This window comes from Varanus komodoensis, unplaced genomic scaffold (genome assembly GCF_004798865.1).
Source record: "Varanus komodoensis strain SLA01 unplaced genomic scaffold, ASM479886v1 scaffold6_2, whole genome shotgun sequence".
NCBI lineage: Eukaryota > Metazoa > Chordata > Lepidosauria > Squamata > Varanidae > Varanus > Varanus komodoensis.
The window spans coordinates 2975178-2994770 of NW_025336346.1; the positions used below are offsets into that span (position 1 = coordinate 2975178).

Here is a 19593-nt window from a genome sequence, read left to right on the forward strand (position 1 = left end):
ACAATATGTTTGAAGTCTTTGGAATAATTATTTGTTTAGTGAACAGAAAACAATCAAACTTTGAAACAAAGAATGCTCAAATTCTCCCAAGCACCTGTCTTCTTTGAGAACCCAGAGTACCCATTTCTAGTCTTCAACATTATGCCCTTAAATCCAATTTGTCTTCAACACACACCCTCGAATTACCATTTTTTCAATGACAGAGGAGAAAGACTAGCAGATCTTTGTTCATTTCTGATCCAAGCAATCTGTGTTCTATAAACAACCTTTCCTCAATATATGCTCTGATTGGAGGAGCTAGTAAAAGAGCAGTAACTTCAGTACCAATTATGCCACTGATGGGTAGCACCTTGGCTAGGTGCTTCAGAATTCTGGGAGCCTTGTCTTTTTGGCTGGATTGCAGGACTGAGACTAGGTGTGGATCCTCTGCAGTCTCTCAACTGGAAATACCTATGCCTGCGGGTAATTTTAGGGGCTATAGCCAGAGCTTACCAGGTACTGCAATAATGTCATGATCAACAGCTGTCAGACTGTAATAAACTTGTAAACTTCCATTAAGATGTTTTACAGAGGTTTCCCTTGACAGCATCAGGCAACATCACAAGTAGTAATAGTTCCCCTACACTCCTCACTAGTCAGACCTCATCTGGAATACTGTGTCCAGTTCTGGGCACCAAGATTTAAAAAAGATGCAGAAAAACTGGAAAGCTTCCAAAGGAGGGCAACAAAAATGATCCAGGGTTTGGAAACACTGCCCTGTGAGGAGAGACGAAGAGAGGTGGGTATGTTCAGCCTTGAGAAGGGAAGGCTGGGGGGGACGGGGGACACATAAGTACCTGTATAAGTACCTCAAGGGTTGTCACAAAGAGGAAGGTCAAGATCTCTTCTTGCTGATACCAGGGTGTAGCACATGGAATAATCAACTCAGGTTGTGACAACCCAGATTCAGGCTAGCTATCAGGAAAAGTTTCCTCACTGTCAGAGCAATATGACAGTGGAACCAGTTGCCTGGAGAGATCGTGGGCTCTCCCACACCAGAGACATTTTTTAAAAACTGAACAATCATCTGAGTGGGGTGGTGTAAACTGGTGACCTACTACAGCAGGGGGTAGACCCAATGTCCTTCTTGGTCCCTTCCAACTCTACTATGATTCTTTGAACATCAAAGGAAGACACTGAAGAGGACCACATTTTTCTATGGTGTTTACAAACTGTCTCCGAAATCACAAGCTTATCCAGATGATCAAAATTGTACTCAAGAATGAATGTACTGGCGTAACGCCTACTATTGGATTAGATATAGATTCATGTCTGGATTCATTCAGAGTCATTTCTAAATATGCAGAGCTGAAGTATAATAGCACACACTCTTTCCACAATTTGTTTGAACTTGCATATGAAAAGTGTCCAATTTGAAATTGCACATGTAAATGCTTTTCGTATGTGAAAAGTGTTCATTTTAGTCTTTACAGCTGATACAGAACTGAAGTCCTGTGCACTCTGTTTTATAAGTCAGTGCCACTGATATCAGTTGGACTTCTGGATAAATAAAGATGCTTTACATAAGAGCACAGAAAAGTGCAAACTTTTACATCCTTAAGCATTCAGCCAAAATCAATGGTGCCAATAGCATAGGTAAGGGGGGGTGTAAGTACAGGAACCCTCTCAGCAGAAGAGCTCTGAAATACATAAAAATGCCTTACTACATTTTGCTGTCAACCAAGCAACAAACCATGGCTAACAGCTGGGTTGTTTAACCTCCACAATCCAGAAGTCTGTGTTCAGAGAGCATGCTCACTCATCAATGAAGAAGCCACTTCTGGGTTGCTCAGTAAAAATGAAAATGGTTGCAATGCAGGTGGCAATATAACAGGAGCCTCGTGAATTCAGAATCTTAAATCATGTAACTATACTACAAGCCAAAATCCAAACAATGTTCTATTGTCTTGCCAGAATGTTCTATTGTATTGCTAGAACATTCAACAGCCACTCTGTATATTATTTTACTTCCAAGGAGCAATGTCTCTGGAACCTAAGAACTTTCCAGACACAAAGCATCCTCAGTCCAAAATGCCACTCATTTTTTAAACCTATCGTATCTCCATCTTAAGTTCGTTACCTTTCTTTCCCTTCTTTTCTTACAAGGTTCTTATGCCTTTAACAACTGTAAGGCACAGCTGTAGTTTCTTTTATCAATTTGAAAAGCGATGGGAAGTGTCTGCTGAAGGAGGTTCTCTGTTATGCACAGCTGTTACAGGAAGGCAGCCAAAAGACAGCAACCCGAAGCAGGCAGTAGAAGCAACAAGGCTACAGTACTGGGAGGTGGCTGTTTTAGCACTACTGCTAACTAGTCCGCCCTTTGGCAACCTCACAGCAATGCACTACCGACACTACCTGCCCTTCTGTTTCTCCCAGAATCTCCTGCGAGTACAAGCATGGCAAGGGTTACCACGTGCTGCGGGAGGCTGGTACTCACGGATGCATTGCAGGCGCTTCTTATAGACGCCCCAGATGAACTCCCCGCACAGGTCGCACCAGGTGGGCTGACTCTGGGTAGCGGGCCGGAAGCAGTGCCCCTCGCCCAGCTCCTCGGTCAATTTGGGGTCACTCTGGCCGCCCAAGAGGCGGATCTGGCGCACGCGGCTCAGGATCTCGGGCACTTTCCCCGGCGAGATCCTCAAGGCGTTGGCCCGCTCCAAGCGTACGGGGCGTTCGGACGTGCCTCGTGGGCCTCGAGTCAGATCCAGCTGCTTCTCCAGCCCCAGGTTCTTTAGCTCGATCATCTCCTGGTCTATGGGCCGGTTCATGGTGCCCTCCTGCACGGAGGATGGTAACGAGAAAAGGGGCTGGAGACCAGCTCACTCTCCCCATCAGAAGCTAGCTCACCCGCGTTGCTCGAAGTCCGGTTGCTGCGCGGAACAACTCGGACTCTCTCCTTGTTTGCGGCTTCTTCCTTCCACTTTTTTCAGTCTAATTTCAGGCTTTTTCTCGGCCCCGCCCGTCTTTCCCCCTCCCCTTCCCTCCTTCAGTTTTAAAGCGGCCAGAAAACTCACAGGCGCTCTTGCTTGGAAAGATTAGAGCTCGGGGTGCCTCCCTCCCTCCCTTGATTGCAAGTGAACGGGGGCGCTTCCTTCAGTTTGCAGCATCGGCCTTCTGGGTACGATGATCGCGCGGTCTGTAAGAGAGGAAGCAGGCGAGGTTTGCTGTAACTTCAGGCTATGCGCAAAAATGCTACTCGTTGCAATTATTTTTTGTGCCCAAACAAGCGGAGAGAACGTCCCAGCCCCCTCCTCTTCATTCATGCCTCTCCTTCTCACGAGTAGGAGGGAAAAGAAAAACGTGCAGTGGGCGCTTCCTTAGCCTTGGGGCTGCCGCTTTCCCTCCTCAGAGCTCGCCTCACGGCCCCTTCCGAGCAAGAGACGAAGCCCGGGCGCTCCGTCGCAGGTTCAAGGAGAGCGGCAGCCCAGGGCGGCTGCTTGCTGGCAGCTGCGCGTCGCAGGACGGACGGGCTGAAAACGGCCGAGTCTGGCGGACGGAGTTGCGGTGAGGGGAGCAGCAACAAAAAGGCGGGAGAGAAGGAGGGAGGGAGGTGTGGCGGCTTGGCCAGCTGAGCTGAGACTCGAAGGAGGACTCTCCCTCTAAGTAGAAGGGAAAGATCAAAGGCTCCTCAAGAAAGCGGCGATGCTTCCAAATTTGCATCCAAATTTGCGAGCTGCATCGGCAAGGAAGAGCTCGCCGGGGAAGCGGCTACATCCCGCAGCTTGCCCGGCGTCCTATGGGGGGGCGGGGGTGACTCTCGCCCCCCCCCCGCCCTGGTCGCTCGGCGGCGGGTTCCTCGGCTCGCCCTTTGCAGCTGCGCTTCTCTAGCGAGTGCTGCTGGATTTGGAGCTGGCGGCCGCAGCGCTTTGAGAGGCCAGAGCCTGACGTCAGGTCTGGGGAGAGGGAGCCGGCGAGACGATGGCCGGAGGTGCGGGCAGCGAAGTACCCACCTACCCTCGGTTTGTGGCGGCGGCGCGGCGGGGGAGCCTTCTTTACACTTAGCAGTTTGACTTCACCTGATAAGGGCAGCAGAAGCCTTCTGCATACACCTGGGATTGGCACTGAAGGGCAGCAAGTGTCAGGCATGCCCTGGGGTCCCAAAACTGCCAGAGGGACAGGGCCTGCCCTATCCATTTTGAAGCTTGTGGAGAAAGACATGGTGCACATAAAGGTAATAATGTGGTGGTTGGATCTTTGCACACAATGGAAGGAAGATGGCTAAGCTGAGAGGGCACAGAGTAGGCCACAAGGCACATACAGTTCTTTCCTCCAACAACTTGCTGCTGCCTGGCAGTATCTGATGTCTGAAGTAATCTCTTCTCTTTGCCTAATGGTAGAGCCGGTCCTGCAAAGGGACTGCCTCTGTCACCTGGGCAGCAGTCATTCTTCTTTTGTATGGCCAATCTGAGAAGGTCTGGCAAGATTGCTCACTCTGCATCTTCTGAATGTAGAGACTAACACAAGACACCTTGACTGGGGCCCACAGAATTCTGGGGCTGACACAGTTGGTGTCTTTTTCCTTCTGAGTACATGGAATATCTTGCATCTTAAGTAGTTTCTTTTCTTTTAAAAATACCAATAGAAAGGAAGAAAAAGTCTGTCTAGAGATTCAGAATTACAGGGCATATTTTAATATGCACTTTATTACATTTTTAAACTGCCCAATAGTCTGAAGGCTCTCCAGGCAGCATAAATTTGAATAGGACTCTAGGCAGTATCTAATAGTGATGCATCTCAGTAAATTACCTGTTCTGCACACTTCAAGAGATATCACTACTTGGAATCATGTGCTTGCAATCTACTGAGATCAGGGAAGACAAGCAGCACATGAGCTTTTGGCCAACATCTTTATTCCCTGCCTCACAACACTTCCTGCCTGTAAACAAATCCCTATCTTTTGGCTTTGTTTAAAACTATTGTCTTGCCTTTCCCTTTTGTGCAGTCATAACACTCTGGTCTCTCTTCAGTCTTTTACTGAAGAGGCACTCTGGTACCTGGCCATTTCCTATTGACTTTCTGAAAACAAAACTGCACCTCAGCCCTGTAATATTCCCCTCCTGTGCATGCAATACTCCAAAATAGAATTACTAATGCATGGAACTTCTTTTGGACCTTGGGCGAATTAATCCAGCACACTAACCATAGTTTATAAACAGCCTGTTTTTAGGATGCTGCTTCACATTATTTCCGTAAATGCATGTTCCTATATCTGTGTTAAAACAATGGAAGGAAACACTGTATAGATTAATTGGCAATTTCCTATCTAGAATGCCCTCTAAGGCTATTCTCTGCACAACCAGACTTCTGGGAGTTTAGTAACAGTTCTAGAAGGCATTTCCATGGAAGTATCCTCAGGTAAGCACTCTTTTCCTGCCTTCCCATTCACTCCCACAAACCTGTCACATAAATTTCACTTTTAAGGGAAAACAAAGTGTTGGGAATCTTAGGCCCATCACATTTCCCACACAATGTGTATTTGTCTTTAGGTTGTTGGGGGTCATGGTAGACCTCAAAGCTGCTATGCAGGCTTTCCCCCTTTGTATCAAACTGTATCGGTAAGGCTGTAAAGGTGACGCAAAGAGAAATCAGCTTTGTCACTCCACTGCATTCCACACACAGACCTTGTGAGAAGTAGGGCCAAGGATCCATACATTTGGTGGACATTTGCAGAGTTTTTCATTGGCATTGCACTGGGTTTCAGGGGCATTCAGGACGAGCAGATGTCTTGGGCATGGTGGACTTTTAAGGTGCTCAGAAGCAGCAAATACATCCATAGTGTAGAAAGGAAGAATGACCATTAGTCCTTCTTCCAAGCTTGAGCTCCTGATCCAAAGACAAAGAGTGACTGCAGGGACAAACTCCCTAATGGGGAAGGCCTGCATCTCTTATATTACCCCTGTTTTAACAGTGCACTGCAGTCTGGTTGCCTGGTATAAATGATGGTATAGGTTGGCCTGAGCAGTCCACTGATGGAAGAAATCAGTCAAGCTGATTTTTATGCTGCTGAGCAAGGCAATATTCCTGCCAAGACTATTGCTGAAGGTATTGGCTGTGTCATATCCGTAACAGATTGTTGTTGGTAGTTACCATGGAACCATATTGTTGGGTTTACTTTTTCCCCTTAGAAATCATCTCCCAGTTTGGAATGGAAAAAAATGGGAGAGAATTTTACAGCCCCCCTCCTCTTGCTCTGGGGCACAGCAGACTGAACTCATGCAAGAAATAGCATGCATATGAATAATTCCAAAAATAGTTTTGAAAGAGGCTAGAAATTGTTCTATTTTTGCCAATTCCTGGGAGTAACAATCTGCCAGGGAAAGGTTACATTAGCAGGATTTTAGAAGCAGAGTTTTAATAATTTGACTGATTTTTTTTTTCATTCATGAAGACTTTTACTTTTTGGACCTTTTAGGCCTAGGATATTGAAATGATTGTTTCCTTTCAAATCGTGTGTGCTTAGCATTTCCTTTGCTACACATTTTCTAGGTATTCCGTGACTGGACCATCACAGCAGTTGTATTTATTACAATTGACAATGTAATGTTTTTTAACATCCAAAATAATGACTAACTTTAAAGTTATTGACTTTACAGGGACAACAATCAGCCTCCATTTTGTATGCTCGCTCTCTCTCTCTCTCTCTCTCTTTCTTTCTCTCTCACACACACGGGGTGGGGAGAAGGGTCAAAGTTCTCTTTGCATGTATCATTCTTTCCCTTCTGTTAGAATTCCTATTTTGTGTGATTTTATCAAAAAGATTGTGGGTTTAACCATGTAATTATGTGTACATCTGCTCAGAAGTGAAATAAGTCACACTGAGTTCAATGAGACCTAAATCCCAGGTAAGTATGTATAGGATTGCACCCTACATGCATTTTTAAACACTTATGTATGAAAAAAATTATGAAAGATGCATCTAAGAAAAATAGTGTGTGATGTATTTATTTATTTTACTTGAATGCTGTTGCATTAGCCGTAAAGTTCTCTGGGTGGTGACATTCCACTCACTGAGGCACACTCTGCATTTGCAGTCTTGTTCAGAACTTCTCTGTCTCTATTTGGAATGTATTGCTTTAGAGCAGGGATGGGCAACTTGTAGCCCTGCAGATGTTTTGGTTTGTGACATGTGTGCCCTAGCTAGTATAGCCAATGATGACAGATCACGGAAGTTCTGGAGGGCTATAGGTTGTCCACCCTTCCTTTAAAGCCATGTTTTAAAGGTTGTTTTTGCACATGATGCAAACAGCAACAGCTAAATTATATAATGACTGTATAAGTGTCACTAGGTCTGTGTTGGGACTACACACCCTTAGCATTTGGTTAATTTTCTCAGTTCTAAAGCAAGGGTAGTATTAAAAGAAGATACCTGGTATTGTGTTGTGTGGGTGTCATATGAGGAGATAGCCATGCTTTGTGATTTGATTGCTTGCTAATAGACAGTGATTGTCAACAGCCAATGTAGCTGGTTGTGACTATTTGCTAGCAGTTAAGACACACTCCATGTGTCTGGGTGGAGGCTTGGGAGAAACCTCCTTGCTATCAGAGATTAAACGTAACCAACAAAGGAAGCAGAAGACCTTGCAGCTGGCTGAGAGGAGGAGCCAGGGATAGCATTTCAAGTACTGTTTTACTTTTGCGAGAACTGATGGCAGTTCAAAAACTAGTGCTGTCTGGGTGCTTTCCTGCTCAACAGGAATCCTTGTTTCACGTTTATTTTTAAAGGTTGTTTCACGTTTATTTTTAAAGGCTGTTAGCCATTACTGTGTAACAAAGTGGAGAAAAAGCTGGGATAAAAAGCCTAGCTGTTCGCACAGGTATCTGTTTATTAACATGCATCATAAACGTCTTCACTTTGAAGCTACACAACTGTACCAGAGTGGCAGCAGTGGTTGTGTCACTCACCTATCAGCAATATGTGATAGTGAAACCACTAAATTTCAGTTTCAGCTTCAGTCTAGCCAGCCCATTCCCATGTTTCAGCTAGGGGTTCAGCTAACACAACCTTCTGAAACATTTTCCCCTCTTGTGGCTTGCAGTTTGGCTGTACCCCTTCCTTCCTTCCAGCTGGCTAATTGTTAACAGCCTATTAACAGAGCATGACCTCTGGTTTGCTGTTCTCTACTTTCTTGGAACAAGACATGTTACCAGTATATGTGATCTGGAAGCAAAGCGGAAATTGATAAAGGATAAGATTTCAATTATATGGTATTATGTATGTGCTGTCTGTTTCCCTGCCAGAAAACAATGCATGTTGCTCACACAGATGACATCCTCTGAAGACTGTAATTTGCTTCAAAATGGAACAATGTGTAGTTAACCCAGAAAACTGAGGACCAGAAAAGTAATTTGCAGACATAGAAAGAGAACTTAGAGTCAAAACTAGAGTCTTATGATTCCCAAACGCTCTTACTTTGTTTCTCTGAAGCACTTAGTAAGTTCCTGTAAGGATGTATGTATGTGTTTGCGTGTGGAGCAATAGTCTGAATTTTGTTTTGCCTTCTACTGCCTCGATAATTTTGAGACTTTACAAATAAAGCAACAGCACAATCCTATATGAAAAAGCAGTCTGTTATGGTTTATTTCAGTTAAGGTGGGCAGCAGTGTGCTGGATGGGTTTTGAATAGTCAGACCACAATTGTCATTTGTCATGTCCAAAGTTGGGAACCATGGATTATGCCAGCATTGTTTAATCCATGGTCCCTGTGTTTGGATGATATGAAAAGCCCTGATGGGGGCTTGAATATTCAGAATCACTAGGGCAATCATGTGAACTGGCCAATGGGCTTACTGCTGAGAAACTGAATAGAGGTTTGCAGTATAGACTATAGAATGGAGACAAAGCGGAGAAAAAAAATTACCCAAACATCTAGACTCTAGAGGAAGTAGAATTTCAGTATATAATCTTTGGTTTCTTCCTTTGTAAGTAGAATGTATGCACTGATCCTCTCAAAAGCAAGACTTCCAGCTAGGAGGAAAAGGATGTTAGATGCTCACAAAATAACATGTTTGCAGAAAGAAATTAGGTTTAGAAAATGAACACTTGAAATAATAAAGGCATTCTTCTGCCTTCTCTGGAGCAGTGCTCCAGAAACAGCTGCATCTGAGGGGGTGAAACAGCTTCCTAATATATGCATAGTTTGTAAAACAATTTGGAAACCAATGCAGCTGTGGAATAGATTTATTTAGATAGCCTTTTGATAAGTTAGGACTAAGCATCTGGATTACATATGGTTGAGTTAATCAGTTCAAAAGCACATTTGGCACTAGTTTAATGGTCAACTGCTTCCTTTGCTCCACATTTCAATATACTTTTGGTTCCCCCCCAACTGCAACCCTGAATTGGATGGACATGGAATTTCTAAATTATGTTAAATAACCTGTGCTTGGCTTCCCTAGGTGAGAGATATTTTAAAAGTGCCATAGACAGTTGGAATAGTTAATTTGACAGGTATAAGAAACCTTGGGTATTATATATAATAGTATTACTGTTAGCATTACTATTAACATAATGAAAAGCAGGCTCCTGTTTATTTTTAAAGTCACTGAAGACATCAAAGAAATGATGGAGCAAATACAAATATAATGGTCATAGGCTGGGCTCTTCTAGTGCTTATATCTTAGAGCAATGAACATCCATACACACAGTGCCAGGCTCAAAAGAAGAAACTTTATACAATCTTCTCAAAGAGAATAGTTCCTGTAGCAGTTTTAATGTGTTGCTGTCAGAGAAAAATGAAAGGGTAGCAGAGAATCAGCCATTACCCACCATAATTGTCATACAAATTAGATTTTTCCCTTGTCTGTCCAATCAAGAAGGTTGGATCTCAGCAGCAAAATTTTGGGGAAGTTCAGATTTAAGATTTAACTTGTTCTTGGTATCTCTCGGCATTGGTGGTAAATGTCAGTGGACAACCTCAAGTATGTCATGAAACCTCAGAACAAACCTTCCTTTAACATCCTTTAATGTTCTTCCTCAGATAAGATTCTCTGGTCACTATGATGGTTAAATACTGCAAACTGGACCATGTGGTCAGTGAGGTCAAGAGACCATGAACTAATTAAGTGAAGTAACAACTTGTTTGCTTTGTGTGCTGTACCATGATTAGTATTTGGGTGCTCCCATACAAACTGCCAAACTATACTGAGCTCTTAATTGCTCCTTCAATAGCCTAGCACCAGAGAATGTTCAGATGTAATCAGTAACTATGCCAAGACACTTCCATACTGATTGCTCTTAATGTTACCAATGTTATCAATGTCAGATGATAATGAACAGGTGTTTCATCTTACCCTCCTTTATAGTGGGTTGTGGGTTAAATCAAATCAAATGGAAGAAACTGTAGGAAAACAGCACAGCTACATGTGGAAGACAAACTACTTTTTCTGTGGATTAGACTGTGTAATTGTACAGTGAAAGCATATTCTGGAAGCACTCATAGGGCAAGTGTAATTCAATGCATAGTTTCAGAGTTAATGGCCAGAAAGTGATCAGGTACCACCTGTCTACCTATACGTCTGATGTTTCAGCTTCTTGGCTGGTGTGATGTGAGATGCTTAGAGAGCAATGGTAACTCAAGCAAAGTTAAGGCATACAGGATGCATTCACATGTCATGTCAACACACACCTGCAAATAAGCCAAGGTGTGTTCTAAGAATAACCCATAGTGTGCCCAACACAAAATCAGGCTTACCACAGGTGAAGGCCCCTGCCTTCCCCATCAGTCATCTGCAGGTATCTCAAAGAATGATAGTGACTTGTCTCCCCTTCCCTGCCACATCTGTGACCTGTTCTTGACAGGACTTCTCATGTGTTTTTCACAGGGAGATATACAGACATGAATGCATATGTTCCTGTGAAAAAAAATATGAGCTCTGTCCAAAGCAAATCCTTTTAGAAAGGAACTGAAAGTTTGACAGCGAGCTATCAAAATTCCACTTTTCCATGTTCTTGTGTACCTAGAATCTCAGGAAGACATCGAAAAGTGGGAGCACACTTGGCACAAAAACAAATCAAATCTAATCTAAAGAATTCTGCCACTAAGGGGGGTGTAAATCATACCTACCCCTTTTCACAAGTACAGATGACTCTTGGCTTGACAGCTTGTCTTTTGATGGTTGTCAACCCAAACCAAAGGGTAAGGAAAAGGTTATTCAGAACCCCTCTGAGTCAAGGGCCAAAGCTGATACTTGCTGTGGTTTGACAGACACATGCACAGAAGTCGTAAGGAAAACTGATCCAAAGGAACAGCTTCCAGGAGAACTGGGGACAGTTCTTCCAGGAGGGGACTGACAAGGTTTGGTTTCAAGTACAATCAAGAAAGTTTTGTTTGTTTAGATCCTGAAAAGTGTAAGCCAAGAATGTAAAGACTTCCTTGGTATTTTTGAACAAGAATTCAATTCATTCCCATGGGGCTTCTTGCCTCTGGGTTTAACTTATATATAGCATCATGTTACTAAAAATATACAATTAGAAGATTGTTTATTTTTTTAACAATGAAAAAGGAATAGATAATCAGTTTTCTCAGGAACAATGAACATTTTATGTGTTACATTCTCAACAGTTGAAACCATATAGCTCATCAAATCGAAATTAGTTAACCACATCCTTTCCCTTCTGCTTACTCAGCCATGCATATTCAGTGCTTCCGAAGTAACTGTGCAGTTCAGCAGCTAGTGGAATGGTTTCTAAAATTGTATATTAGCACTTTCCGCTCTTACCTCGATACAAAATATATGCAACTTAGTTTGAAACTACAAAGGATTTGCAAATACTGAGGTCCTGAAGAAAGTTAATTGTGCTTAAGTTGTATCTATCCATTTGGCTTAAATTAAGGCCAATCTACCATGTTGCATACAATTGTAACTGCATTCCTTATAAGCATATGCTTGATGCCATATAGAGGAAATGCTACATAGCTGTATGGTGATTTTAGGCAGGGTGAAGATTAACTGCTCCCCCCTAGTGTGACTTCTCTGCTTCCAACCATGCCTTCCCGAAGAGCTTTTCTTCAAAAAAGGCCACTGGGCTACGGTTATCAATATTACATATAATGCATAGTTTGAAATAATCTTACATCCAAGTGGTTTCAACAAGACTGAGGTCACAATATTCAAGGCATATACACAGGTTCAAAACTTCACTTAAATTCATCAAATCTTGCAAAACTTAAGAATTCTGGATGGTAATGTGAAAAACAGTCTCCAGTTTAGCACAACTAAAATTCAGCTCTTCCAGATTCCTAGGAAATTCAGTACTGATCACCATTTCTGACTGGAATATGAGGAAATAATCAAATCTCTACAGCCCTCACCAGTGTAAAAGTCCATGAGTAATTGGTAATCTCTTTAATCCAGGAGACACAAGTAGCTGTGATGTCTTGAGATTCAAATTGGCATCAAAGGTCAAGCCTTGTAACCTTAGGGGTGTTTCTGTACTAAGTGGCTCAATATGATCTCTCCTAGTATTGAGAATCATGTTCCTTCTTTCTAGGATCTATTTGGCTAAAGTCTGTTAAATCTGATAGTATATTGTATAATATAATATACTGGAGGGTCTTCTCCAATGTGAAATTCTGAATTTTGTCTGTTTGCCAAAGGAGAAACAGAAGAAAAATCTATTACCCACATGAATTAGTTGGTGGATTTTGCCTGCATTTGTACATCTTCCTGTATTTTCTTCAGGGTATCAGCCATCAAATTGCAAGCCTTCTTGTGTTTCTGCCAGTGCTTTACCTGACACTCCCTGCAAAGTCAAGAATAGATTAAAAGGAATAACAACAGTTTAGACCCCTTTCTCAAAAAGATTCAAACTGACAGAACAAAACTAAAACAGGCAAACAATAAATCAGAGCATATACAACAACTCCCCAAAGCCCATTAACCATCACAATTAATATAACCAACTGCAGTAAAACAGCCCTTAATATCCCTTCAAATGCTTGAGAATAGATGGAAGTCTTGAAGTAATGCTGCAAAAATGGCAGTGCTGGTGCCAAGCAGAATTTGCAGGAAACAACATAGAACTATATGGGGTGGGGGTGGGGGTGGGGTGGGGTGGGGTGGGGTGGGGGGGGGCAACAAAAGGTCTTCTTCCTTCTTACCATTCTCTGAAGCTTTTAAAAAAGAAAGGACATATGATGTCACTTGTAATGTACAGGTAGGTTAATACTGGGAGAGGCACTCAATGAAGTATTACAGCCATGAGGCATATATAATATGCACATAATGAGCATTGCATTCAGAATAGATTATAGTTGTACCAGTGGATAAATTACGTGAGTGGAGCCTTCCTGACAATTTAATAGCCAGCCAGGATCTTGGAGTTGTTATAGATCACAAGCTAAACATGAGCCGACAATGTGATGTAGCTGCAGAAAGTGTACGAATAAATACTATTTTACATTAATAGAAGTATCACTTCCAAGTCACATGGAGTACTAGTTCCTTATATGCAGTGCTAGTCAAACCTCACCTAGAGTACTCTGTCCAGTACTGGGCACCAAAGTTTTAAAAATTTGCAGAAAAGCTGGAAAGGGTTCAGAGGAGGGCAAGAAGGAAGATCCAGGGACTGGAAACAAAACCCTATGAGGAAAAATTGAGAGAACTGAGCATGTTTGAGAAGAGAAGACCGAAGGGTGATATGATAGCACTCTACAAGTACCTGAAAGGCTGTCAGAAAGAGGAAAGACAAGATCTCTTCTCAATCGTCCCAGAGTGTGGGACACAGAATAATGGACTTAAGTTATAGAAAACCAGATTTTGGCTAGATACCAGAAAAAAATTCCTCACTGTCACAGCAGTATGACAATGGAACCTATTACCTAGGGAGGCTGTGGGCTTTCCTGTGCTGGAGGCATTCAAGATGCAACAGGACAGACATCTGAGTGGGATGGCCTAACTTCATGTCCTGCACTAGCACGCCGTTGGACCCAGTGGCCTTCTTGGCCCCTTCCAACTCTACTATTCTATGATTTTATGAGGTTTTACTTCTTGCTTTCCATGTCCCCTTGGAGCATCTTTGTAGATTTTTTAAAAAATGTAATTAATGAACTTTATGCAATTTTAAGTATTGTTTTATTTTATAGGCAACCTAGCTTGAGTTTAGAAAAAGTATTGTAAATTATTGATTTGAAACATTTATATTTCTAGCAGTGTTGCTTATATTGTGTAGTTGTCAAATATATTTTCTAATTCTGCTTTGGATGGATAGAGGAAAACTGGAATGGGTCATGTGGCAGTTATATTGATCATAATCTCACTATTGTCAGTTTCAGCATAAATGTCAAGGAGTGAACTGGCCTAGGAATATTTTCATTCCCACTCAGTTGACTCATTTGGGAGTGGGGCACCAGGTTTTTTTAAAGACACATATGTATAAGCAAAAAATCTGTTATCTGTCACCTATACCTCTGCAATATGTATTTCTTCCTTCTTTCTTTGGAAGAAAATCACATAAGTATCAAGCATTATTAAGATTCCTTTTATGAAAAATTATTCTCCTTTTCTGGGTTTTGGACACCACTTCCTGAAAGAAGTGAATTCTAGCGGGAGACTCATGAGGATTTTGCAACCTCTGATTTTGTTTCCTACACTAAAACCTTGACTGGAAATGTATCAGAGAAGTGCTAACAATGAATTTTATTACTGAAATGTGACACACAGAATGCCCCATCTATTGATCCAGCTAAATAACGAAGAGGCAGATAGCAATATATAATTCTGCACAACTCCTCCTTAGAATTGGCATATAGGAAAATCATAGTAGTACACAGGTATAATCATCCCTGTAAGACACTGCTAGTGCAAACTCCTTGCAATATACCTTGTCTATTAATGGATTTACCATTTAAACATTGTAACTGAGGGTGGGGAACAAAAGGGTGAATGGATCTGAATCCTGTATCATATCAAATGCTCGCCATCATTCGCTGGAACTAGCTGGGGTCTTATCAAGTTTGACAATCTGCATGAGTGAAGCAGTTCTGTCAGTGGAACAATTAGGAAGAGCAACCCATTTTGAGAGAGAGTAAAATTTTTAAAATCCTTATAATTTAAGGGAAACCCATAAAACTTTAAAATACAAAACAGCAGCAGAAAATAGAACTACAATTTATTTAATTTAAAAAGTAAATTAAAATGGACATATCAAATGCCTTCCCAAAAAGGAAGGTCTTTACTAGCTTCTGGAAAACCATTAGTAAGGAAGTAGGATGACCTTCCTTAGAAGAGAGCTTCAACCCCATTTGCAGCCACTGAACAGAAAATTTGTTTATCTTCATGAACTACTAAGCTGGATACCACATGCTCCAGCTGACATAGCAATGTCAGAAATTTGTACAAAGGAAATTTGAGCTCAAGAGAACACGACACATCTCCAATTAGGTGTCCTTACCGTCTGCAATACCATTCATTCCGACAACGGGAGCAGCGTTTTGTTGCCTCACAGCCACACATTCCACACTTAGGTTTGTTTGGGATCAGGGCTTCCATTACATCCAGGTTGTATGTCTTGGCCCATCTGATTTATGACAGAAAGCAGTTTTCAGAAAAAAACCCACAACACAGACAATTTCAGGTGTTACTCACTGTTTGCAAACTACTACAGGTTGGAAATTATGAATCTCAGGGTACAATCCCATATGTCTTTAAGCAAATAGACTCCTATAACTACAAGCATTCTCCAGCCAACATGGCTGGCTGAGAAATGCTGGGAGTTGTAAGACATTTTTCTATCTAAATGTATATATGATTATGCCTCAGACTGATATCACATCTAGCTGAATGCTAAGTGAAATGTAAGGGAATTAAGTACAATATAAGAACAAAAGCATTTACATTATTCCCAATCTTGAGTTAAATCTGTATTGAAGCTTATATTACTGTAGGCTGTTTATACAAAGATTGCACATCATTGAAAAGCCTCTTTCCAAAGAGTTGAAAGAGTTATAAACTGACATTCAGAAACACCAGCAAACAGGAGTTAAATTGCAAATCTTGAAGATGTTGAATTATTATTTTTTATTTCTATTCTGCCCAATAGCTGAAGCTCAGCAGTTTACAACAGTACATAAAACAATATAATAAAATACAATGAAATATAACAGATATGAAAAGAAACATAAAAAATTAAAACAGTTAAAATATACAATGAATAACAACCCTATAAAAGGAAAAAAAAACCTGAGACTAGTAATCTCCTCAAGCATATCTTTAAAAGCCTCAGCATCAAGGGTTGTTTTAACATGGCTGTAAAAAGATGACAAGGTTGATACCAACCAAGTTGCAGTGGGAAGGTCATTCCATAGATGAGGGAGCCACCAAAGAGAAAATCATTCTTGTTGCCTCCCTCCAAGCCTCCCATGCTAGACAGTTGGAAGAGGCACTCTGGCAAGTACTGTGATCCCAAGAAAGGCTTTATAGGTTAAACTGGCACCTTGAATTGGGCCCAGAAACATACAGGCAGCCAATGCAGGTGGACCAGGCTTGGTTCTATGTATTTGGACCTATAGGTCCTAGTTATTAATGTAGTTGCTGCAGTCTGCACAAGATGCAGCTTCTGAACAGTCCTCAAGGGCAGACTTTTGTAGAGCATTTTGCAGCAGTCTAATTTAGAGATTACCAGAACATAGATTAATGAAACCAGGCTAGGAGCATAGCTGGGCCACTAGCTGAAGCTGACTGAAGGCACTCTGAGCCACTGGGGCCACCTGAACCTCAAATGACAAATATGGATAAATGAGAGCCCCCAAGCTACAAGCCTGAACCTTCAGGGGGAGAGTGTAGCCCCACCCAGAATAGGTTGCACACCCTCCATCTGGTCAGAGGAACTATCCACCAAGAGCATCTTATTCTTGATTGAGCTTCAGTTTGTTAGCCTTCATCCAGTCCGTTGTCACAGCCAGCAACTGGTTTAGCACATCCACAGCCACAACGTGCTGATGGCGAAAAGGGGAAATACAGCTGTGTGTCATCAGCATACTGATGGCAATGCACTCCAAAACTTCAGATGACTCCACGCAGTGGTTTCATAAAGATATTAAATAGCATGGGAGACAAAATAGAGCCCTAAGGAACTGCATGCTGGAGAATTCAACAGGGTTGAATAATATTGCTTAAGCATCACCTTCTGCGGATGACCCTTCAAGCAGGAGTGGAACCAGCATGATGCAGCACTCCTGCTCCCAAACTCAGAGTCACCCCAGAAGTATACCATGGTCAATGGTACCAAAAGCCATCAAGCAGTTCAGACATTATCAACATGGTTACACTGACTCTGTCTCTCTCCAGGGATAGGCTGTCATACAGTACAACCAAGGCTGTTTCTTCGCCAAAATCAGGCTTGAGTTCAAACTGAAATGGATCCAGATAATCAGTCTCATCCAAGAGTAGCTGGAGTTGGATGTTTAGCAGTGAATTAAGCAAATTTAGGAAGGTCTTGATAGATGATGCTTACATTTCCTAATTCTAAAGGTGCTCCTTCACCTTATGGTCAGCTGCACTGGATTCCATGCTGAAGATAACAATGCAACAATACACCTTGGGCCTAAAAAATAGTTTGCAGGTAAGCAGGGTATCTGCGCATGTACATGTCCAAGGTGGCAAGAGTGGGTTAAAAAGAGTGAGGTATCATGTGAAATAGACTTCTGACAGGGAGTCAGCTCCCTTTGTCAGAGAAGTGTCATGAAATGTTACTGACCACTGATACTCAGGAGACATTTATGGCTATTCTTTTTGCATTTATCAGGTTAAGTTCCTTTTCAGAAGGCTTGTGTTTGGGACCTGTGCCAATTTTAAATACTGACAGACTTCAAACAGAAATCTGCATCTACAGGCTGTTTTTTGCATGAAATTATTCTGGTATGAAGGTAAATTTCACACATGTGAAGAGGTCCAAGATTTTCTAACTTGAATATAGGAAGTCTAATTTCAATGTTGATTTCTAAGCTTAGTTTAATGATGAAAACTGATTTTTAATTTTTTTTGTGTATGAGCTTTCTGGCAGAGTTTGCACATCAAGTGCGCTATAATAAAGACTGTCCAAAAGAGAAGATTTGACACAGTAGGAAACCAAGCATGATGACATCTTACCTGCAAGCCTGGCTTTTCAGTTCCTCCTCTGAAGGGCTAAACATATTGTTTACCTGGTGCTTGGCAATTGCTTGCCATTTTCCAGAGTTCTCTCTGACAACTTGGTCCCAGATTACAGGAACCTACCAGCAAAAAGAATGGAAGGTACATTTATATCAAGAGATCCTAAAGTAATAATTAACCTTGCCATTCAGTAGAGCACATGTATGTCTGGAATCTATATTTTTCAAAGAGAAAAGGTTGCATGTGTATGTTTAATCAATAAAAGGAAAAGGCTACGGATATTTCTGAATGAGGAGGCATTTGACGGAAAGGGAGGTTACTTACCTGTAACCATAGTTCAAGTGGTTATCTGTGCCTGTGCAGAGCCTTGTTTTGGGAAGCTTCTATGGATGGAAATTCTTTTTGTCAGGAACCTTCCCCCACTGAGGTAGTACAAATGTTCTTAGTTGGTTCCTACACTCTCCCTCAATTCATTCTGAGATTGCCTGTTGTGGCCTTGGAAACCAACATATACAGGCATACAATCTGTGTACATCTCTGTCCAAAAGCCATCCTCCATCTGGACAGGCCCATAGCTAAGAATAATAAGTAAGTAATGGACCCTGTTCAAATTTCTTCAATGACCAGAGCTGAGAATTCACTGAATTAAAATTCTAAAGCCATCTCTGTGCTCAGCCTACACAGCTTCTGTTGTAAGGGAAGAGAGTGTTCCACAGGTGGTGGAGCACTGACAGGATACACCATTACTGTTTTTTTTAGATGCTTGTGAGTAGATCTATGGATGAACAGGTAAGATCAACTGTCCCAGTCTACCATCTTTTTCAGTTATGATATCTTATTGAACAAACTTACCCTATCCTACTGAATTCAATTCTTTTTTGGACCCTTCTTAACTTTTTGGAATTAGCAAGAGTGAGAAGAGGTACTGGTGACGTAGTCAAAGACTCATTACATGAACAACCAATGACTAGCTGTATTTCTCAGGCAACTTTATTCTTAAGTTCAGAAATGCACTGCATTCTTATATAGTTATTTTCTTATCCTGTATACTGAAAATGAATTCATCCTCCATGTGTTGATCCTTATACATGAGGAAAGTATCAATAGTCTTGGAAAAACTGATGAAATTTTTTTAAAAGAACAAGATGGAAAACCACTGAAAAACACCTGGATGAGGACCAAGTATGCTTGATGGCTACAGAGTGCTGTCTGTTGGGGGAGGGAAAAAAAAGAAAAGAAAACTAGAGAAAAAGAACAGAATGGAGGAAGGCTGGCCAGCTGGCACACTGAACAGAATCAATCCATAAAGCAAGACTTTACTGTAGGTCCCACTAAAACTATCTATCTATCTATCTATCTATCTATCTATCTATCTATCTATCTATATTCTGCCTTTTTCCTACAAAGGGCTCAAGACATCTCCTCCTCCATCTTATCCCCACAACAACAACCCTGTGAGGTAGG

At 41.7% G+C, this 19593-nt stretch overlaps 2 protein-coding genes across 2 annotated transcripts in view; both read right to left on the reverse strand.

Annotated features, from left to right (window-relative positions):
• The window catches only part of RASSF1 (Ras association domain family member 1), a 35345-nt gene extending 32523 nt beyond the window's left edge, over positions 1 to 2822 (reverse strand). Inside the window, exon 1 of the mRNA XM_044451202.1 lies at positions 2477 to 2822. Within this exon, the coding sequence (XP_044307137.1) occupies positions 2477 to 2807 (331 nt within the window). The 5' untranslated portion in view covers positions 2808 to 2822. The remainder of the gene's footprint in view (positions 1 to 2476) is intronic.
• Positions 2823 to 11499: 8677 nt separating this feature from the next.
• The window catches only part of ZMYND10 (zinc finger MYND-type containing 10), a 28539-nt gene continuing 20445 nt past the window's right edge, over positions 11500 to 19593 (reverse strand). Inside the window, exons 10-12 of the mRNA XM_044451198.1 lie at positions 18127 to 18248; positions 15431 to 15556; positions 11500 to 12781 (exon numbers count right to left, since the gene is read on the reverse strand). Of these exons, the coding sequence (XP_044307133.1) occupies positions 12670 to 12781; positions 15431 to 15556; positions 18127 to 18248 (360 nt within the window). The 3' untranslated portion in view covers positions 11500 to 12669. The remainder of the gene's footprint in view (positions 12782 to 15430; positions 15557 to 18126; positions 18249 to 19593) is intronic.